This window comes from Notothenia rossii, assembly GCF_949606895.1.
Source record: "Notothenia rossii genome assembly, chromosome: 7".
NCBI classification, from domain to species: domain Eukaryota; kingdom Metazoa; phylum Chordata; class Actinopteri; order Perciformes; family Nototheniidae; genus Notothenia; species Notothenia rossii.
In genome coordinates this window covers 54,665,511-54,682,594 of record NC_136905.1, presented here as the reverse complement: position 1 = coordinate 54,682,594, position 17,084 = coordinate 54,665,511, and the positions used below count along the sequence as shown (strand labels likewise).

Sequence of the window (17,084 nt, the reverse complement as noted above, 5' to 3'; positions counted from 1 at the left end):
TTTAGTATACCATTGAATAATGACTGAATACATAAGCTTAAGCAACAAAACATTGTTTATTTTTTTCAAGGATGTACTTAACCAAGACCAACAGAAAAGTGCAATTTTTGCCATAAAGTGTAGCAATAGCATATTTAGGAATATAGTACATTTCAGAGATTCAGGTAGCCTATAGGTAGGTAGACCTTCTGTAAACTATAACACTTTGTTTTTTAAGTATAACACAATACTTTCAAGTACATTCAGAACATTGGAAACCCTGACTATTAGAAAACATCTCTCTGTTGCTTCAGAGGCCATAACAGACTTTGTTGATTTAAAAAATCTAATAAATTTCAGTCCAACTCTCTCAATAACCTTGGCCAAAACAATAAACAGTTCAACATAAAGTGCCAGTTGCACCAACAACATAATAAATAGTTCAACATAAAGTGTACTGTACCATTTAAAATAAAATAAAAAAGTGCCAGTGATTGACCTCAATCCCTCCTATTCTTCCAATATCCTGACGAAAAATAAAATCTCTCTGTTGCATAGGCCACTGTTTGATCAACGCGAATTGGGTGTGGGTCCTTGTACTCCGAGTCGGGCTAACGTCCACGCTAGCTTCCACGCTAGCTGCTATAGGTTTTGCATTGAGGTGATACTTGAGGCTTGATGTGCTGCGGTGATATGCAAATTCCTTTTTGCATAATTTGCAAACAACCGTGCTCTTATCGATGCTTCCATCCGTCCGTTTTTTTAAACAAAATGTCCCATCCACGGGGTAAACCAAAGCAGTCTCATCAGCTTGTTCGTTCATGTTTGACTATTGTTCACTGTGGTTTGTTGTTGTTTGAAGTCATTCACGTTAGTTGGTGCTCCAGTATAATCGGTACCCCTGAAACTCATCCAGTGAGAAACGTTCCGCGGTGCAAAAATAAGTGTGATTAAAATGCTTTAATTTTTGTGTAATTAATTAATCTTAATTAACGCGTTAAAGTCCCGGCCCTAGTATAAACCCTTTCTAAAGAGTGCCAATTCACAGAATAGAGACAAGAGCAAGGTTATAAATTGGTGGGGCAGGAATTAGTCCTAAAACCTGGCAACGAGTTAGCATTTTACCATTTCCGGTTCCTTCGTCCCATGGTAAATGTATTTGGTTAGATGCCTAAAATAATGTCTGGTTAACACAAGTTTCAGATATTTTCAAGTTTTGTTCTACAACATAAAATACGTCAGTAAATAGCCGACTAGTGAACGCCGGAAGCCTCTATGTTTTGGGGGCGGTTGCTAATGAGACTACTAATCATAATCAATACTATCACGTCGAACATTAGCCGACTTTAGGTTAGCGGTGTTGACGAAAGATTAGCATCAAACTGAACAACCTCCATCTGGGGTATTCCCCCCCCAAAAAAAGATTGAGCTCATGCTGAAGTCCTACAACATCATCTATGACAATGTTAGCTGTCAGAACCCCCAACAGCCCTTTAACCTACAACCTCTAATATCGCTAATGTTTTTTTATTTTTTCAAATCAAAGCAAGAAGAAACCAATCCCCATTCATGGCAATACAATTTGTCCACAACGCGCGTACATACATGTTTGTAAAACGCCTGAAATAGGATCTGTTTTTAACACAAGCTTAGGATTTTTACGATTTGTCGTAGGACATAATATATGTTAGTAAATACCCCACAGGTAAATGTCTGAAGCTTCTATGTGCCATGAAAAAAAGGGACAGTATGAGACTACTGAACGTCATCACGTAGACCATTATTCGTGTTTAACCTAACAGTGTTGACGTGAAGTAATGTCATTGTAATTTAGTTAGGCTAGTATGAGATCCTAAATGGACAGTATGACCGTTACCTAGTGCCTTTTGGATGAGATGCACATTTTCCTGTCCAAGGGGAAAAGTGTGGTTGACTCACCGCCAGGCCATTGATATCTCCCGGATTCAAGCTACTTTTCTGAACATCCCCTGGTAGGAGATCCTTGCTTCCACCTAGGGCTGGGCGATATATCGAGTTTTGAATTTATATCGATATATTTTCATGCGCGATATAGGATTACATCATATCGTATATATCGATATATATTAAAACAAGCTGCAAGTTGCTGCAAACTCCGCTGCAAACTCTCTCTGCCCCGCGGCCCGCCTCTCTGTATCTCCAAGCAGCAGCAACGGCGCCCTGCCGCCTCCCCCTCACTACCCCCTCGCCCTCACCCCCACCTCCCGACATTTGCATGAAGAAGCATGGCAGCAGCAGCGAACAATCCGGAGATAGAGGAGGAGACAGAAAGGAGAGAAGGTGATACAGAAAACGAGGATGAACTGGTTGTTAAGAAGAAAACAAACGGCTCTCTCATTTGGAGATGGTTTGGTTTTCAAGCGGCAGACGTGGAGCAGAAAAATGCACTTTGTAGACAATGCCGGAAAAAAGTTGCAACGAAAGGGTCGAGCACAACAAATCTCTTCCACCACTTACAACAGAAGCACAAAGTGCAGTATGAGGAGTGTATTAAACTGCGTGCTGCAACCCAGACCGTGAAGACTTGTCAGCCTCCTGCCTCAAAGCAAATCACGCTACACAACTCACTCACACGTGGTGTGCCTTATGAAAAAAAAAGCGAAAAGTGGCGTGAAATAACGAAGGCAGTGTCATATCACTTAGCCAAAGACATGGTCCCCACGTCGACTGTGGAGCAGACCGGCTTTGTAAAGCTGCTAAAAGCTGTTGACCCCAGGTACGAGTTACCTGGTCGAAATTACTTTGCATGAGAAAGCAGTAATTGAGGGAATGAGGGAGGATGCAAGAAAGAAGGAAGAATGGTATCTTTATTTATTTATGCTGGTAGTTTTTGTTCCTGAATTATTTCATGCATGTTGATGTGCAGCTTCTAAACGTTAAATAAAGTGCCTGTGTGAGGTTTGGCTTCAAACTAGGACTGTCTGTTTTGTTTTTACTTTACGGAAAAAATATCGAGATATATATCGTATATCGCCATTCAGCTAAAAAATATCGAGATATGAATTTTGGCCCATATCGTGCAGCCCTACTTCCACCATTGCTTACATCACTGAAATACATCTTTTAAGATGAATCCTAAGTTAAGAGGCAGAAACACCAGCAGTCGCCACCCCAGAGGCCCCCCCATCTGCTGCTGGCACTGGTCTTTTAAACACTTTCTTTTCCAGGTGCACTTTGTTGTGCACCTCGTCACAGCAATGCAGCACACCTGGGAAGAGCAACTGCGTAGAAGGGTAAAAGGCACAGGAACACATACAGCCGTAACATGTCTGTCACACAGGTGCCACTAATAACAGCTAATGAATCAACCTAGACCACACCGCTATACAACTACCAGACATAAGATGCTTCTTTGCATTTGCTAACTTTCCTTGAGGTCGGTCTACAAAAATGCGTCATCGCTGAACCACTCCATCAGACTGCTTCAAGGTTACAAAGAAAAAGGAAAAAGTAAGTAAGGAAACAGGAAGGATGACAATTGGGAACCGTCTTCTTTCTCTCTACACCACAGTAAGATGACAATAAAAATACAAATCTTATACTTACGGAGGTCAGATAATGTTTGTTCAATTATCTGATCTGATATCAACAGTGGATGACAAAATGGATGTCAAGGAAACCACATTCATTGGCTTTATTGACATTATCAAGTAAAGGGATTTAAGGGAGGTAATAAACAGAACAGAGGCTATTTATTGACACTATATAAAACTTAGTCACGAGGGACATAATCCATCTCTATTACAGCTCATGAACCTACCCATCATAAGTCATTGTCAGATTAGCAACCCCCCCATTCGACAATCGTCAGCTTCATGCAGTAATTGGAGTAAAAGGAGACAGAAGTGAGAAAACGTAAGATCTGAACTGCTTTCTCAAGCTCTGTTTCATAAAAGAAACAACAACATATCAAACTATAAAATCCAGGGTTCCCAAATGGGTTCTTTGGGGAATATTCAATTCAATCAAATATATTTAGCATGAACAGCGTTCTGCTATTTAGTCAAAAAGCATAGTCAAAGTAATACTGGATTTATGCTACAACCAGCAGTTTCCCTATCTTACAATAAATCAATTTCGCAATGACAGTAAGCCGTGTTGAACAATAACTGCGCCGAACAGTAGTTTTGGGCAGCAGCTCTTGGATGTTATCATGCCTTTCGAGAACAATTGCATGTGTAATCAGAACAATGTGTTTAACCCCACAACATCTCCATGTGTTGAAGAAGGATGCGGAATGCAGCCAGAAAAATACCTTGAAACGTATGAGTCCCAGATTCAAGGGTCAACATTGCCTTTCGATATAGTCAAAGCATCCGAAAACACTAACCAAGTTTTACTCAAGATATTCTCCCTGTTTGAAATGGACAGTATTAATGGGTGTCCAGACACTGCAATATCACAAAATTCAAAAACCAATGTTTCCACAAATTTGTTATGATTGGTTAGAGGTGATTTACAACTGATGGCTGAAAATTTGAGACGAACACAACGAGGATGCAGGGTAAACCGAAGAAACGAGGGAGAATAGCCGAGTCCAGACTTATGGAGAAAGTCGTCTCATCATGGGCAACTTAAGATTACTGGTTAATAAAAAGTAGTCGCATTTGCTAGGAGTCAGAAGGAATTTTTTGGGTGTATGCAATGCATGAGGATATACATGGCAGCGTTCCATCGAAGGCCCCTGGACTCTTCGGGCCAAGAAGGATTGCACCAAGAGTCTTCACCATGAGCCTTGAGTCTTGAGAGGTCTCTGTGCTGTGGAATACGTCCTGCCTCGTTCCTGTGCATAAGACGCACTGCACATTTTTACTTCAACTTCTTCTGTATTTATAAATATTTATGTATTTTATTCTAAAATGGTCCAACTGTCACAAAACCTTATTTCCCCTTGAGATAAATAAAGTATTTTGATTCTGTTAAGCAAGTCAGTGACAATGGTACCAATGGGAGATCACATTGTCTTTGATGAGAACATAGGTGTTGTGAGGTGATACTACTTTGTGACTTCCGCTAGTTATCTATAAAAGACGTGTGTTGCAGAGCCATTGTTAAGGCCAGCTGATTCCTGTCTGCAGGTCGTTATTTCCAACCAGGCCCATAACGAGGTCCTTAAATGGTAATAAGCTTCCTGCATGCTGACAAACTCTCGGAAATCTCCACCCTCTCAGCTTTTATCTATTTTCCATTTTAGTCCATCCACACAGAAAGTGTTTCATGACCCAGGTACAAAGTTTCAAATATAGGTTTGTGTGAATAGAAACATCCTTTTATACATCATATCATATATATACATTTCCTGCAAAGCTGGTGGAGATGGAAGGTATTTAAATACTGACATGCATACTAACAAGGTGTTTTCCAACATTTTCTAAAACACATTAGTCCAACAAAATGCAGCACTGCATATCAAGGATGACATTGGTTTCGGACGTTTTTCTCAGGTTTATGATTTAGTAGGCTGAGGGGGAGTTCATGGACCTGATGGACTCATATGCAATGCAATGAACACATAAGTAGGTTTCCCACTCATATTTCCCTTTTGGTTTAAGATAGTGGTGAACGTTTGAAAACATAAAAGCACTTTTGCAAGTTAGGGCATTATGTGTAAAATGCTTAATTAGCACCGTAACTTACAAGATCAGCATTTCCCTGTCACGATCGTTTGTTTCCGTGAACAGTCCAATGGTGCATCATCTGAAATGATGCGGGTGCAACAAATGTGGGACACTATTATCTCCTTTCCTTTCAGAAAGGATGGTCCAGTGAGCTAAAGAAGAAAACTGAAGCTTCTTTCTTATCACCTAGAGAAGCCTAACAGCTCTTATCATGACTGTCACTTCCTTTATTTCACGCCGTTAAGAATTCTCCAAAGCAAAAGTGACAATTAGCCCTTTCAACAATTCGCAACCCTGGTTTTTGTTCAGTCTTGGTTGGATCCTTGTTCGTTGTGTAAGTCATTTTTCCATTCAATCTATCAGTTTCCTGCATTTGGGTCCACCCTACTCCACTAACTTTGACACAAGTAATTAAAAAGTAAGATAAATGTGCTATCTATTTCAAACGTGTGTTTTCTAGAATATTCCATAATGGACCAGGAGTAAAACAGGAATGCCGTAGACTTCGTCCAACCAGTATACAACCTGCCATAAAATATGAATGAACACCCTTGCATAAATACAAACACGCACTATATAGATTTTAAATAATAAGATGGTGGGCTCTGACCAGCACCGTGACTAAGAGTCATTGAAACAGGACACTAACAAGCTAACACACTTCCCCCGGGGCTGTCCTCCTGCACACTAAACTCAAAGATAGTTTGATCTGGTTAAGGATGTGTATGCTTGCGTATATGTGTGGGTGGGTGGGTTTGGAGGCTGGGGTTAAAAACACGGCAGTCCAGGGTATATAAGTATGTACGATAAAGAGAGACGCTAACAGAACCAAGTAGAAGTGGAAATTCAAGCTTTTATTTAATATTCTTTGTAATCAGAAAAAACAGGAGAATAAAGAAGGTAGGAAGCAGTAACAAACGTACCTGACAGCAACTAGAGTAGTCATTTCTGTCGCTGTGATTTGTTGTTTGCACTGGAATCCTTCTCTGCTGGTGTGACGCCTGACCTTTAATCTTTGTGGTCCAGCCTTGAGCCTTCAGACAAGCATCAAGACGACCTGAGAACCAGGTAAGAAATCAGCGTATTGCCTGCCTTCTGACAACTATCCCATCCTAACCCTAACCAACCCTATTTGCATGAAACTAATTACTTTAAGCTGTGTTGCAGCTTAAGAATGCATTCAAATCAATTCTATTTGTTTTTCAAGAAGAAAGATTGTGACCATGACTGACACAATTTGTCTCCACATATACAAAATAAAAAGACGATTTTCAAAAGTTAGGTTTAGTTAATAATTCATAAATAGACAAATATATATATATAAATAGAGCAGCTTCTAAATCGTCAGGCACATTTCAGTAGATTTCTGTTTTCTATTTTCAAGATCTTTGGGAGGACTCAAAGGGAATTACATAGAAATGATGACATATCCTAAGTTAACCTTTTTTCAAATATATGGTATAATGAGATTACATGACATTTTGGGCATTACACATTATCTTGTGTAAATTAGAACAAGCCTTAGCACCGAATTTAAATAATTCTAAGGAAAAAACAGCAATGTGGTAGCGTAATAGTGAGAGAGAATTGTGTGTTAAATTCAAAATGTAGAAAACATACTAGCATTCATAAAGATACAAATAAGTTTCTGCTTTTATTGTTTTTACCTTATTTTATTGGAAATAAATTGGAAGATTATAAATACGCAACTCAGTTAACATGTAAATTGTACTATGTTCATTGTTTAATTTTTGTTAGGATGTCTGATCTGCTGGCTTTTCCCCGGATGTCCTTCCTGTTGCTTTGCATTCTGGGTATGATCTTGGTGACATCTGGCTTTCCTCAGCATCGACTTCATCTCAGGTGCTTACTCACTAAATGTGATCAAGGTTATAGCTATATGACTGTAATATAACAGTGAGTGAACTAACTAACAATACATGAATACCCTTATATGTTGTATTTGTTTTGATATTCCTACTTAATACAAAAAAATACATATCAGAGATTTCAATAAGTTTAATAATTATTATTATCTGATTCCAGAAGTGATTCAGAGCAACCTAAACGAGAGGAATGGGATGTCCTCTTCCCCTTCATCTCTCTCCGGGATTGGAGCATTGAAATGATGTCAGCGCCCAGCCTCGGCGCAGCAGCCAATAACAAGGCAGGACTGATGAGAGAGGCGTGGCTGTTTGGCCCTGAGAGGGCAGAGAAAAGGTAACTGTCTAGTAGTTAGTACGCGGAAATGCCATAATGTGTTGCAGTGATGAGGTCTTTTTAAAGGAAGGGCTCTCTTTTAAAATAGTGAAAGAGTAAATGCAATAGCCAGGTATAAATAGCTAATGTTAGACTACACACAAAGTAAATCACAGTTACATGACTTCATGTCTCCACCGCTAGGCTAAAGGCAGATAATGTTGGCAGTGATTAGGTTAAGTCGTCTCATTTGAACACTTGTTAGCAACCACTGTTTTAATGCCCCATAGAGGCTTCAGACATCCACTAGTGGGGTATTTACTGACAGATTTGTATGTCTGAGAACAAAATGTGAAATTACAAAATGTCACTTAGGGACCCAATTTGGCCAGGCACAGCACTGCCGCAAGTGCTAAAGTTATAACTAATATGTTCCCACATCTGTTATAGGGTATTTCATTATTTGATGCGCTGGTTTATTTGAAAATTAGATGTGAAAGATGATAGTACTATAAATATGAAGCTAGAGCCAGGAGAACTTTAAAGAAACCTGCTATTAATATACGTTCACTTAAAGTGGACCTATCATGCTATATTTGAATAATATAGTGAAGGACCATACCTATATAAAGGCATATTTATACTTTTTATTTTTCAAAAAACCAAACAGATCATGCATTTTAGCCATTCCTCATTTCGCTCAATTTAACACTGTCTTTGCATGGGCTGATTCTGTGAGAACAGCACCATCTACAGGCCTGGCATATGTACTACAGCGTCTCAAGCGCTTTCGAACGGCAATGTCCGTGGCTGTCTCCTCCTGATTGGTGGAGTTGGCCCAATAGCCGTAGCGCCACTTTTGTGACGTCATAGAAGTGTTCAGATCTGGATCAGTCTGTATCAGATCCGTTGCAGCCCCTTTTTAAGAGATTTGGGTATGGAGGAAAAGATTGAGGGTTGTGTTTTCTGACACTTGGTGAGTTGCCTGGAACACCGGGGATACATATTTATGTATAAAAGTGCATTTTGCATGATAGGTCACCTTTAATGTATAGAAACACCGAAGTGCCACCAAGATATTATTAATATTCAGAAATTACTGCTAGATTCTAAGCTTTTTATTCTGGGTATGCATTCATCAAGAGTTTTGATTTGTAAACATTTTTTTTTTACAAGCTAAACAAATGATTTATGTCTGTCCTCACAGTTAATAAAAGTAACTGGTACTCACTGTACAAATTAATTGCCAACTCTAAACCAATATATATATATATATATATATATATATATATAAAAGATCCTCACAGGAAGCTCATTGGAATGACGGAAATTGTGTTGAAGACAACAACTCCCATTATCCCACGCTTCTTTAAGAGGCCATCAAAACTCCCTTTGTTGAAATGGTTCCGATTGAGATAACACTCGGCAACAAATGACATTATGTGGAGACATTTTAAAGTTAAGTCATATATTTTCCTATACTCTGGTACCTGGATTGATCCTGGGGCCTCGTGTGTGTCTCCAGCGTGCGGGGGGCGTGGCCTGCAGAGTGGACGTACGGTGCCAGCATGAAGAGGAACATGGTGGTGGCGGACGACGCTGCCTTCAGGGAGAAGAGTAAACTCCTCACATCCATGGAGAGACAGAAGTGGCTCAACTCCTACATGCAGAAACTACTGGTAGTTCATTCATCGTGATAGTTCAGTCCTCACAGCCTTTATTCAGTCCATCAAACCACTTTGGCACGCTGCAATGACAAAACGCTTTTTAAAGGGATCCCTGGGTTACTGCAAAGCTCATATCAAGTCATCAACAACTGCTGTATTATAACTGCCCATTGCTTCATTTCAAAAGTATATTCCTATTTTTTGTAGCACTTTCACTATCTAATAAAATTCACTATTAAAATAATTTGGTTGTATTTATTTGACGTATAAATAAAGACGCTTGTGTTGGATTTTCTACAGTAGTAATACTGTGATGACAGATTAATTCAATATTATAACATAACATTTCAATTAGCTGACGCTTTTATCCAAAGTGACTTATAAGTAATATTGTAAAAATATGTAAGTGTTTGATTTACTTACGGCTGTAAATGTGAATAAACACATTTTAAAGACACATTTAGTATATCTAAAAACAATTATTTACTTTCAAATAAATGAACAAAACTTACAATTATTTGGGGAACATATTGTGAGATACGCTCGTTATATTTCTTGTGTTTAGTACTGATTGGAATTAGGACCCATTTAGCCAAGCTTAGAATTAAGATTTGAAAAATTGGGGAAATCCGCAATCTAGCTTCAGTAGACTTCGGCAGGTGGATAAAGATTCAACTAAAAATATGCGGATACAATTTTGAGATTTTGAGGGCTTTAAAAATGACTTAAAAATAGAATTTTGGAATATTACAGGAAAGAAGATCTGTGGCAAACAAATGTTCATGATACTTGCACGTTTTGTTCAGTAGGATAATCTCACATTTTATCACTTTATAATATTTGAAGCCCAAAGCAATCACTCGAAGTAAAAGCACAAACAAACAAAACAAACAAACTGCTCATTTTCACCATGATGAGGAAAGGTTGTGTCATTTAGTCACTTCTTAGCAACCGCTGTTTTGATAACACTTATTAGCTTCAGACGTTCACCAGTGGGATATTTACTGATATATTTTTGCTAGGGCTGTCCGTCGATTACAAATATTTAAATCGCATGATGTCCATAGTTAATCGCGATCAATCGCACATTTTGTATCCGTTCTAAATGTACCTTAGAGGAATATTTGTAATATTCTTATCTACATTAGAGTGGACAAATACGCTTTATGCAAGTGTTTGTTTATTATCATTGGAACAATGACAAATATTCTCCTGAATATTCTCAACACAACAACCTGGAACCTCTCTCTCTCTCTTACACTCTCTCCCAACCCTGTGTACTTATTTGCACTGAGCCAGTTGCTCAAACAGACAAGCCTGTATACAGTCAAAGCATGAGACTGAAGTTCCCACTGTGGGTCAAAATATATGGAATGCCATTTAAGCCAAAATTAAATAAATAAATAAATACATCAATAATTAAATAAATACATATATATATAAATATGCCTATGAAATAAATAATGAAATAAATAAATGAGGCAATAAATATGTATACATGTACATTTAAATACACATTTATTTATTTCATGGGACTTTTATTTCATAATGAGACATTTATTTCAAGAGACTTTTATTTCATAATGACACATTTATTTATTTCAAGAGACTTGTATTTCATAATGACACATTTATTTATTTCAAGAGAATCGTATTTCATAATGAAATATTTATTTATTTCAGATGACTTGTATTTCATAATGACGCATTTATTTATTTAGGGTGACTTGTATTTCATGATGAGACTTTTCATGATGAGACATTTCCATTCCTTATATGCAAATGAACGGGGCGTGGTTAGCTCACAGATCCAGAGACCCAGACCAAAGCAACAGCACCACAACATTGACACTAACTGGTTCTTCTCTGGTCCGCCCAATGCTGCTCTTCTGAGAGCAACCGCTCTGACAGCTCTCTCTAGTCTCTACTGGGAAACAGCTAAAAGTCCTTCTGGAGGTAAGCAATGCAACACAATTACACCCAGTCTGAGAGTAAAATATTTCTCGAAGGTTCGTTTTGCTTTCTTACAACGTTAATGTTAACGTAACCTTAAGTTTGCTAGGAGGCTATTGTTACGAGCTAGCTGTTTTAGCTAACAACAGTTAGCAGCTAACGTTTTCTGCAGTTTGTGTTGTTCTGAAAAACGTCATGTAGTTATTTAAGGGTATGTTAAATTAATGTTATTTTACAAGTTGAAAGAGTTAAGTTGTGTTTAAAATCGTCAATGTAATGCACGTTAGAGGTTTTTAGTTGGACATGAAGTTAGCTAACGTTAGCTAACTCTACCAGGTTAGCATATTAAGCTTTACTTTCTGTGGCAGCTAGCTTAATACAAAGAGGGGTTTTGTGCTTCATTGCAAACTTTTCTTTGTTAATCTACCTGAAACTCTAGGGACAGTTTGTTTCTACTCAACTATACAGACCATTGTTGAGGAGATGCAAAACATACCGTACATGAGTTGGGTCCAACATATACCTTGAGTAATGTTACTTTGCTGCTAAAAATGAAACATCATTATCAGATGAGGACATCACCAAAGTGTGTGAGTCTGTCAGGGGATTTTATCTGTTCTCTGCATGTCGTACACACTGCTCTGGTATTACTTATCTTGTAAAATGTAAGTCTCGCTCTTGTCATCGTTCAGGCTTTGCATTTGAACTCCGATGACTGGTTGCGGACTTGAAGGGAACGCCTTCCTGACATCCAGGAAATAGGTGAGATTCTAATACATTTGAATGCCAAAAGCAAGTTATTGTTTTAACTTTTTAAATATGATTGTTTTGGGGCATTTCAGTTTTATTGGACTGAGGCAGTAGAGATCTACTGGAAACAGTGGAGAGGGAGGAGAAGATGATATGCAGCAAAAGGCCCAGCCGGATGGTTCCTGCTCCGTGTGGAACGTGTTCTATCAGGTACAGCACTTTGGTAGGCCTACCCAGTTATTTATGGTATTGAGTTTGGATTTAGCCTTTGGAATGTAATTTCCAACAGTGCATTATAAAGACTGAAAGATTTAAAGCTTGACATGATTTCGTATTTTACTTAAGAGGATGTTTGTCCTCCTGTGTTGTCTTATTTCCTTATCTTTCTTTCAGGTGTAACATCTACCAATGGTACATGACAGAGACCTCCTCCACCTCTTTGCTGTCTTACTAGTCAATCCTTCTGATCAGGTCCTTTCCTAAATAGTGGTAAGTTTTACAGTTCAGTGTGCGTTAATTTAGCAACTTAATGCTTTACCGCTGTTGAATAAACCCTATATTGCTAGTCATTTTATTAAAACTACGATTTTAAACTTTTTGATTCCAATTACAATAAGTTATAATTGTAAAACATATCTTAACATCCATCAACAATCAATACAACAAATCATCCAACACTAAATAGAAGAAATCTGGACCTATTTCTTTTTATACAGCAGCATGTTTTGGGACTGCTCATTGATGTCATCAAGAGCCATTGAGTCTACCTTTTTGTAGTCGGCCTCTCAGAATGTTTATCAATTCTTTGTCTCTTAACATTCCTATAATAATTTTTTTTGTTATTGTTGACATTGTTTTGTTCTTTATTTTTGTTGTGAGAATCACTTTGCAATTATTGTGTAAGTGCTATATAAATAGTTATACTAATATTATTGTCGTTACCATCATTACTATTATTAATAATGTCTTCTTTGTTTTCTTTATTTATCGCTGCAGAAAGGATCATGCCAGCCCACATCAAACACCTGATCAAGAGCTTGTGAACCTCACTGCTGCGGACACCTGTGTGATATTCGACTCTGACTGGAACCCTCAAAATGACCCGCAGGTACGATATATATATCTGCTCTGTCTTTCCTAAAGATAGTTCAATAGGGCTTCAACAACAACAGTCTTTCCGTTTATTCCCTCGGTTCTTTAAGTGTATATTTTCCCATTTAATGCTTAAAAACTTTGCTCTTTTGACCCCTCTGTTAATTTTTTATTTCAGGCTCAAGCTCGGTGTCATCGTTTTGGCCAGTCTAAGGCGGTGGAGGTGTACCGTCTGATCACTAGAAACTATGAGAGGGAAAAGCTGGATAAAGCTAGTCTGAAGCTCGGGCTGGACCGTGCTGTCCTGCAGAGCATGAGTGGGAACAAAGAAGGCAACAACAACGGGGTGAGAAAAAGAAAATCTGTCATATTTCTAGATGCCAAGTAATTTTTGGGTCAGTCGCTGTTGCAGTACGCTTAGTTTATTTTCGAAAAGAGTTTTCTAAATCCACTTGTGTAAATGTCTCTCTGCATCGCCTTTAGCCGGTCCAGCAGTTCTCCAAGAAGGAGATCGAGGACCTGCTGAGGAAAGGAGCCTACGCCGCCATCATTGACGAGAACGACGAAGGCAATCGCTTCTGCTAGGAGGACATCGACCAGATCCTGCAGCGAAGAGCCACCATCATCACCATCACCAGGTATGTTCTTAGCAGCACTAGCCACTTGCTCTTTGTGAGATACCAAGTACTTGGTTATTTGAAATGTAATATTGATGATGTAATAATTAAAACTAGGGATGGGTACCGAGCCCCAGTATTAACGGGGCCCGGGGCTGAATTATTAAAGACCGTGGTACCGTTAACGTCCAACGTTATCGATCTTTTTATCGGTACTGGAGACATTTAAACAATAGATGTCATATGTATTATATCTACACAAACATTATATCGCAGTCTTACTGTCGCCAACTCCGTTTCTAATATGCAAAAAGACTACAAAGTGCGTCTATGATTTATTTTCGATCTTTCCAATCCAGACGAGAGATCTCTCTCCCCTGTCGGTGTGCGAGGGGGTGGGGCAGTTTACACACAGAACCTGCTACATGCATGCAACACACACACACACACACACACACACACACACACACACACACACACACACACACACACACACACACACACACACACACACACACACACACACACACACACACACACACACACACACACACACACACACACACACACACACACACACACACACACACACACACACGTGTGCGCACTCAAACACATGGCGGAGAGAACTAAGCGCCCCGAGTGTAGTTATGTTACCCGTCTTGAGCATGGATGTATAATAAGAACTGGATGCAGCGTGGGAGGCGGGGTCTCGTTCTTTCCTATGAGAGCTGCTCATTGGCGCATGAAGTCAAAATGGCCCAACTTTTGAGAGAGCGAAACGTCACAGATTACCCAGTATAATGCCTGGCTGTCAGAGCAGAAGAACCCGTTTGTGCGCTCACAGAGCATGCGCCCCTTAAGCCCCGCCCCCCCAAGCACACACTCTCGGCTCACTAGAAAGAATGGAGAGAGAGAATAAATCTAGATTTGGCTTTTAGTATATTTTACAACTTTAAGGACTTAATGATTCTAGGGCTATACAATAGTTTATACTGGGTAGTTTATTTAGTTTCAAAAAAATTATCCACCGATTTACAGACATCTCTTTCCCAATGTTATTCAAGGGGAAAAAGTATTTCTGGGCCGGTCGACGTCACAGACTGATAAGGAAATTGTAGTACCGCCGTTTGGACACAACGAATATTTTCCTCAGAGTCCGGCGAACTTCCTGGGGGCTTGGTCTTGAGGTGGAAAATGCTCGTTGCCAAAAGTGCAATAAGAGTTTAGCATGTATGTATGTTAACTCAATGATACAAACTTGGGTTAATGATTAGAGGTAACTGAGTTATTTATTTTGTTAAAGTTACAGCTATTCTGTTTGTAGTTCTATCATCACATAATTTAATACGATTTGTTAAAACAATGTTGTTTCTTATTTTCAGTTTGCTTCAAGCAGTGGCTGTACGAGAAAGACCTGGAGGACCAAGAAATGCTGGCCAGATTGGCAAAGACCGGAAGATACATAACAGAGAAGATAATGGATATTAACAAGAAAAATTATGTTTATAATTTCTTTTTTGCTGTTTACATTTTGAATTATATTTGTTATTTTTAAATCAAATGCATCTATTTTAGATGATATATTTATTTAGATGTAAGTTTTTTTTGTAATATTATTGTATTAAGTATAATTTATTAAATAAAAATACTGTTATGAACACTATACAATGTCTTTATTTTGATAGTTACCAGAATACATTGTATATTTAATACTAACATAAGCTGGTGATAGATAAATGCTGGTCTGCTGGTCTGCCAGCAGACACATATTTATAAAGAAAGAAACAGAAGGGAGGACATGATGATAGCTAGACTCAGAATAAATCACACAGCATTGAATGGTACGCTGCATGTCATGGGGAAAAGTGACACTGACAAGTGTAGGAACTGTGGAGTTAAAGAAAATGTGGAACATCTATAAAGCTGAAAGAGAAAAACTAAAGGATAACATTTTAGAGGCAGAGAGGGAATGGAGTGTGGTTGGTATTTTGGGAACAAAAGGAGAGGGAGAAAGAGCTACAAGAAAGGCACTGTTTACCTTTAGTGAAACTGGGGTAGGTAAAATTATCTAACATTAGGTCAGGAAAGATCATAGATTGTTGTTTTGTTTTGTTTTATTTATTATGTTTCTTATTTATTTTTGGATTAGATCATAGATATGTCCATGAGTTAAGAGATGGAATGATATGATGATTCACACTCATGTACAGTAGGTGGCGGTATGCACCTTAAAGTTGTTTGCAATCCGCCAAAAAACCCAGAGAAGAAGAAGTCAACTGGTTTGCCAACGGACAATGTACACCGAAGAAGAAGAAGCGAACATTTCTGGCGGGTGACATTTAGAGTATCATATTACATGCTATGTCTGACTGAGAAAAGCCTCTCCGAATTATTGAGAGAGGCAGCCAACCGCCGGGTTGATAGACCGGACAGCACATAGGTAGCGAGCATATCGCCTGGAATATCCAGAGGCGGGCGTCCTGCACCTGTGCTTGAACCAACTTCTTGGACATCTTCCACACGAACACGGTGCTCAATCAGTGTCAAAGTATTTACAACTTCGTCATCCGTGTCGATATCTCGAAGAGCGCTTATCCGCCCGAGTACTTCGATAAAGTCTTCAATATGGGCCAACACAGTATCTGTTGGTAAACCGTGTTGATCAATTTGATCTGCTAAGGATAGCATAGCATCTTGGAGCCCACCGACGTCTTCCATGTTGTCTGCCCCGCCTTATTTTCATTTAGTAGTTTGCCTTATAGTCCTTCTCCTCCATTTTCTTCCTCTTCTCGAGTAGTCAGTGTTGTGGTGCTGTTGCTTTGGTCTGGGTCTCTGGATCTGTGAGCTAACCACGCCCCGTTCATTTGCATATAAGGAATGGAAATGTCTCATCATGAAATGTCTCATCATGAAATACAAGTCACCTGAAATAAATAAATGCGTCATTATGAAATACAAGTCATCTGAAATAAATAAATATGTCATTATGAAATACGATTCTCTTGAAATAAATAAATGTGTCATGAAATAAAAGTCTCTTGAAATAAATGTCTCATTATGAAATAAAAGTCCCATGAAATAAATAAATGTGTATTTAAATGTACATGTATACATATTTATTGCCTCATTTATTTATTTCATAATTTATTTCATAGGCATATTTATAT

General features: G+C 38.6%; 1 protein-coding gene and 2 long non-coding RNA genes across 6 annotated transcripts; 2 read left to right on the top strand and 1 right to left on the bottom strand.

The window, feature by feature from the left end:
- Window positions 1–36: 36 nt before the first annotated feature.
- Window positions 37–3,134, bottom strand: LOC307045803. Its single transcript, XR_013810001.1, has 2 exons — window positions 3,054–3,134; window positions 37–1,991 (listed from the first exon to the last, which is right to left on the bottom strand). It is a non-coding gene; the product is annotated as an uncharacterized lncRNA (long non-coding RNA).
- Window positions 3,135–3,301: 167 nt separating this feature from the next.
- pth2 (parathyroid hormone 2) lies at window positions 3,302–9,861 on the top strand. Of its 2 annotated transcripts, none has more exons than XM_079640164.1 (5): window positions 3,302–3,528; window positions 6,663–6,704; window positions 7,395–7,499; window positions 7,683–7,856; window positions 9,361–9,861. In XM_079640164.1, the coding sequence occupies exons 3-5, from the start codon at window positions 7,396–7,398 to the stop codon at window positions 9,530–9,532; spliced, it is 450 nt and encodes a 149-aa protein (XP_079496290.1). In that variant the 5' UTR covers window positions 3,302–3,528; window positions 6,663–6,704; window position 7,395; the 3' UTR covers window positions 9,533–9,861. The 2 variants fall into 2 exon arrangements, with proteins under 2 accessions (XP_079496290.1, XP_079496289.1); XM_079640163.1 differs by having other exon boundaries at window positions 3,302–3,468; window positions 9,361–9,860.
- Window positions 9,862–11,280: 1,419 nt separating this feature from the next.
- LOC307046882 lies at window positions 11,281–16,951 on the top strand. 3 transcript variants are annotated; one of them, XR_013810264.1, is made up of 8 exons: window positions 11,285–11,458; window positions 12,148–12,217; window positions 12,298–12,415; window positions 12,599–12,694; window positions 13,202–13,313; window positions 13,476–13,643; window positions 13,781–13,935; window positions 15,300–16,951. It is a non-coding gene; the product is annotated as an uncharacterized lncRNA (long non-coding RNA). The 3 variants fall into 3 exon arrangements; XR_013810262.1 differs by having other exon boundaries at window positions 11,281–11,458; window positions 12,148–12,428; XR_013810263.1 differs by having other exon boundaries at window positions 11,283–11,458; window positions 12,148–12,415.
- The last annotated feature ends 133 nt before the right edge of the window (window positions 16,952–17,084 follow it).

Bases quoted from the DNA above. Each gene is read 5' to 3' on its own strand.
- pth2 (XM_079640164.1), top strand. From the start codon at position 7,396: ATGTCTGATCTGCTGGCTTTTCCCCGGATGTCCTTCCTGTTGCTTTGC. The intron at 7,500-7,682 runs GTGCTTACTCAC...ATCTGATTCCAG, and splicing joins CAGCATCGACTTCATCTCAG to AAGTGATTCAGAGCAACCTA. The intron at 7,857-9,360 runs GTAACTGTCTAG...GTGTGTCTCCAG, and splicing joins CCTGAGAGGGCAGAGAAAAG to CGTGCGGGGGGCGTGGCCTG.